General features: G+C 56.0%; 1 protein-coding gene across 1 annotated transcript in view; it reads right to left on the reverse strand.

Moving 5' to 3' along the window:
• Positions 1–829: 829 nt before the first annotated feature.
• Positions 830–4,894, reverse strand: part of LOC145406013 (uncharacterized) — an 8,066-nt gene continuing 4,001 nt past the window's right edge. Inside the window, exons 2-4 of the mRNA XM_080277200.1 lie at positions 2,604–2,945; positions 1,315–2,043; positions 830–1,260 (exon numbers count right to left, since the gene is read on the reverse strand). Of these exons, the coding sequence (XP_080133326.1) occupies positions 830–1,260; positions 1,315–2,043; positions 2,604–2,945 (1,502 nt within the window). The remainder of the gene's footprint in view (positions 1,261–1,314; positions 2,044–2,603; positions 2,946–4,894) is intronic.

Here is a 4,894-nt window from a genome sequence, read left to right on the forward strand (position 1 = left end):
GTGTGAAGCTCCAAACTCATACGAGACCTCTGTTATTACTGGCTGTTTTTGTTTAGATCTCACTATAACGTGTTTGTTCATGGTTCCACAGCTTAGTACTCAAGTTGTGGAAGAGGCCCCAGTTCCGTCAGGTGAAAACAAACTGGCTAGGTTCAGATAGCTTCGACAGGGTGCATAGGAATTACTGACCACGACTTTACAATAACTCGACTGGCAGATCAAGCAAATCCAGCCTCAGTCCCTCCGCGCGGCTCACACGAATGTTGTCACTGCTGCACGTACAATAGATGGTCCCTGAGCCAACACCTTCATGGCGGTGAGTGCTGAGCCTTACCTGTTGTGCTGGAGGTGTGGAGGAATGTACTGCTTGCCATGTCACTGCTCCACTGCTGACCGGGTACAAGCTCACTGACCTCAGGTCATGACACAGGCCACTGCCCCGTGCCAGTACTTGTGCGCCTCTGGGCATTTGTAACAGGTCTATTAATAATGTATTTCTGCTTACTGCAACGGCATGAGTTAGCTGTATATTATGGTACGTGTGGAGTTGTGCGTCTGGTTGTAGTGGTGGGCAGCATATGGTGTGCCCTGGTGGTGTGGTGGGGCAGCCTGTGTGGGGCACCCCAACAAGTGTTCTGCTGTACCTTCTGCTGTCACTCTCGCTGTAACGGCGACGGGGTAGGTGGGGGAGAGGCAGGTCACTGGGCAACAGGGGCAGTGCCAGGTCAGGTCAGATCAGGGTAGGTGAGGGCAGGGTAGTAGATGGAGGGTTAGGTCAGCATGGGTGTGAGTGGTGGTGGGGGTGGTGTCGCCGCCAGCGAGAGTGGCGCTACAGGTCCGGGTGTGGCGGCAGGTCGTCCTGTGACCCGGCAGTGTCCACCTTGTGTTGCCGCAGGAACTGGTGGCGGCGTGCTGTCTCGCTGCGTGATGGCTGCAGTCGCCGGTCAGTTCCATTGCGGCTGGATCCGCTGCGGACGGAGCCGGGCCGGGCGGAGGAGTGTTGGCGCTGGTGTGAGCGGCGGGCAGCGACGGCGGCGGCGCTGGCAGTGTCAATGGTCTCACTGCGCTTCACACGACGGTTGGACCTTGGCTTGCGAGCTTCTCTGAAGGATCCCCCGGTGGTGGCACGGCTGGAAGCAACGGCCAAATCGTGGGAGCCCCAGGTGTCCCGGGACCCGCCCAGGGACCCCAGTGCCAAGTGGTCTGACGTGGACGTCTGTTTGTCTACCATGAGGCCAGGTAGACCCAGCAGGGGTGTGGCTGGGGACACCACACCGGGGTCAGGACTGGTGCCGCTGGGGCCAGGGCTAGGGCTGGGCCGAGACGTGCTGGGGGAGCGGCTCTGGTCCCGGACGGCCAGGGTGATGGGACAGCACTGGGGTAAGTGCAGATCAAGGGCCAGCGAACCCTGACTGCCACGTCCAGCTTGATGCACCCCAGTAGCTGATGCTCCCAGCTCCATCTCTTCCTCACCCCGGGCACCTATGAATGCTGGGTAGGCCGCCGCATACACCTCACGCACGGCTGGGTTGTCCACGGACATAGCTTGGCGAGGCAGACTGTTGGGGGCCAGTCCAGAGCGAGGACTTGAGGGTGGCTGTGGTGGCCGTGCAGTCACACGCAGCACTCGGGGCGGCTCTGCCAGACGCCGCTCACTCTGCTGGAAGGGCGGCACCAGGGACGGTGCTGAGGGGCACTTGACCAGGTGTGGCCGGGACCCACGCCGACCGTCGTAATACTCCGCTGCGGAGTCGATGCTGGTCTGTAGTGTCTTGGAAAACTGGATGAAGGCGAAGGTCATGGCGCGGCGTGATACCTCGCGCCCACCACCGCTGCTGCCGGGCTCCTGTGAGTGGTGAGAATTGCCAGCACCACACACTGCCAGGGCCTCCCACCGTGTCTGGCAGGACGTGTGTCGCACCCCGCCCTCCTCCTCTCGCCCTGGCCGCTCAGGGAAGGTTTTGCGGAACCTGGCCGGAACAATCTTGGCTGCACTGTCCCGCGCCTCAAACGTCATCACACACGCCGCCACAATCACGAATCCTGCAGAGAAAATGGTGTCACTAGGGCATATGGGCAGGCTGGGGTGTTTGAGGTAGAACACAGGCAAGGGGAGACTATGTCCGTATTCATGTGTGCTGACGAGTCTTTCTAGCACTCATTTCGTAACCGTTTATCTTGAATATTAAACATGATTAGTCTTTCATGCTTTGTAGTCATCATAATAATGATGTAAATTATGTAAATACTGTAGTATACCATGAAAGTACTAACGGGCATTAAGGAGAAATAAACTAGTAAGAAAGATATACTAGAAAGTTTCCAAAGGCGATGATTGTACGTGCCCTGGAGAAGGAAGACAGGTGGTAAGGCAGGTCCACAAGACAGTGCAGGTAATTAAGGCAGGTGAGGGAAGTAATTTGGCAAGTGAGGAAGGTAAGGCAGGGTGGTATGGCATACGAAAAGCAGGCAAAGGGGTGAATAAGGGTGGAGAGCAGTGTTTGAGTGGAGAGTACTTCATTATTACAACGTTACAGTACACTACCACCACCACCACCACCACCACCATTACTACTACTGCTATCACCACTACTACTACTTACCCCCGAAGCCCATCACAATCGGTCCCACGTATGATAGCTTATTGAGGCCCATCGACTCGCTTTGGAAGATGTGTGGGTGGGAGCTGGTGGTGTTGATGGCGGAGGAGGGAGACAGGCCCCCAACGCCCCCCGCCACCCCCTCCCTCACCTCGGGGGGCACGTGCGGGGGGTGGGAGATGGAGGGCGGGTGGACGGACATGTTAACCACCACCATTCCATCGTCGGCAGTCTCGGCACGCCCTCCACCACCACCACCGCCCCCACCACCATCGTCCCTACCCCCTCCGTCACCCGCCTCCTCGCCCAGCTTGCGTTGTAGCTCTTTCTCCTCTGCGTAGTAACCTGCGGGGGAGGTCAGGTCAGGTTAGGTTAGGTTAGGTCAGATCAGGTTCTATTATTGTCATCTGCCACGTCCCATCCCCCTCCATAACGCCCTTCCTTATCCAACTTGCGCTGTAGTTCTTTCTCTGCGTAGTAACCTGAGGGGGAGGTGAAACGAGGTCAGGTTAGGTTAAGTTAGGTTGGGTTAGGTCAGGTGTCATGTACATCTCGCCACATGCTATCCCGCTTGTCCGCCCCCCTCCATTTCTCCCCTCATCCAACTTGCGCTGTAATTCTTTCTCCTCTGCGTCGTGACCTCGGGGAGAGGTCAGGTCAGGTCAGATCAGATTAGGTTAGGTTAGGTTCCATCATTGGCACATACGTCATCTGCTCCCTTCGTTTGTTATAATTTGGATTCGAATTTACGACCATGAAAATAGCAGTGCACTTCCTGATCCACTCGACCAACACCTCCCTTCACACACACACACACACACACACACACACACACACACACACACACAGTCTATATGTATACTTCCTTTCTCTCTCTCTCTCTCTCTCTCTCTCTCTTTCTCTCTTCCTCCCCCACACTGCCCACGCTGTACTGACGACCTTTCCACCACCACCACCACCACCACAACGACAACAACCGCAGCAGCATTGAGGTGTAATACGCAGACTAAATCGCTCAGGAAAAGGTAACACGGCATTTCCCAGGCCACCTAGAATGCTGTTGACTTTCCTTTGTACTGTCTCTCTCTCTCTCTCTCTCTCTCTCTCCCCCTTTGTGCCTCCTTATCTCTCCTTCTTCCAACTCTCCCCTTCTCTTCTCCTTCCTCCCCTTCCCTTCCCTTTCACCTCACTTCTCTCTCCCCCCCTCCTCCTTCCTCCTCCCTTTCGCATTCCTCCCCCTCTTCCATCCTCCTCCTCCTAGCATTCCTCCATCCTCACCCTCTTTCTTTCTTTCTTCCTCTTCCTATCACTCTCCATTCTCCTCCCCCTCTCCCTCTTTCTCCCCTCCTCCTCCTCCCCTCCCCCTTCCCCCTTCCTCTGGCATTTATCTAACATCCCCTCCCTCGTACTTACCCTCTTCCTCCCCCTTCCTCTCTCCTCTTCCTCCCCCTCCCTCTCTCTCTTCCTCTCCCCCCCATTTATCATACCTCTTCCCCTCCTCTTCTCTCCTTCCTCCTTCCCCCTCCCTCTCTCCCTCCGGCTTCCTCCTCCTTCCCCCTCCCATTCTCCCTCCGTCTTCCTCTCCTTCCTCCACTCTCAGTTCCCTCTCCTCGCATCCCCTTCCCTCTTCCCCTCCATATTCCCCCCCTCCCCCCCTCCCTCCTTGTTAAAGTGGAGGGAGTCTGCCATTGTAGCTTAACCTCTGACCTCCACCACACCCTGCCACACCACACCATACACTGCCACACCACATCACACCTTGCCACACCACACCACACCTTGCCACACCACACCACACCACATCACACCCTGCCACACCACATCACACCCTGCCACACCACACCACACACTGCCACACCACATCACACCTTGCCACACCACACCACACCCTGCCACACCACCTCACACACTGCCATACCACACCACACCACGCTTAGGCACACCACAGCACACGACACGACACCACATCCTGCCACACCACACCACATCACACCACACCACACCACACCACACTATACTACACAGTGTGATAGTGGTAGCTGGGTCTCTCATGCATACAAATGATCAACCCTGTAACTGTCTTCCGCAGTCTGTATCGCCTCCTGCTTATGACCTCCAGTCTTTTAAACGGAGTGTGTCCAGGCATCTCGAAATGAACGGATCTGGTGTCGGGCTCTTTTCCGCATATTTTCCCATCAAAGTGCAATTTTTTGCTCTCAAATAAAGAAAAAGATGTTAGTGGTAGAGTGGTAGTGTGGTTAGTGGTAGGGTGACAGTGTGGTTTGAGTGGTAGG

The sequence above is a fragment of the Coenobita brevimanus genome, chromosome 69 (assembly GCF_032717465.1).
Source record: "Coenobita brevimanus isolate Jiangsu-jjx chromosome 69, ASM3271746v2, whole genome shotgun sequence".
In the NCBI taxonomy this organism is placed as follows: Eukaryota; Metazoa; Arthropoda; class Malacostraca; order Decapoda; family Coenobitidae; genus Coenobita; species Coenobita brevimanus.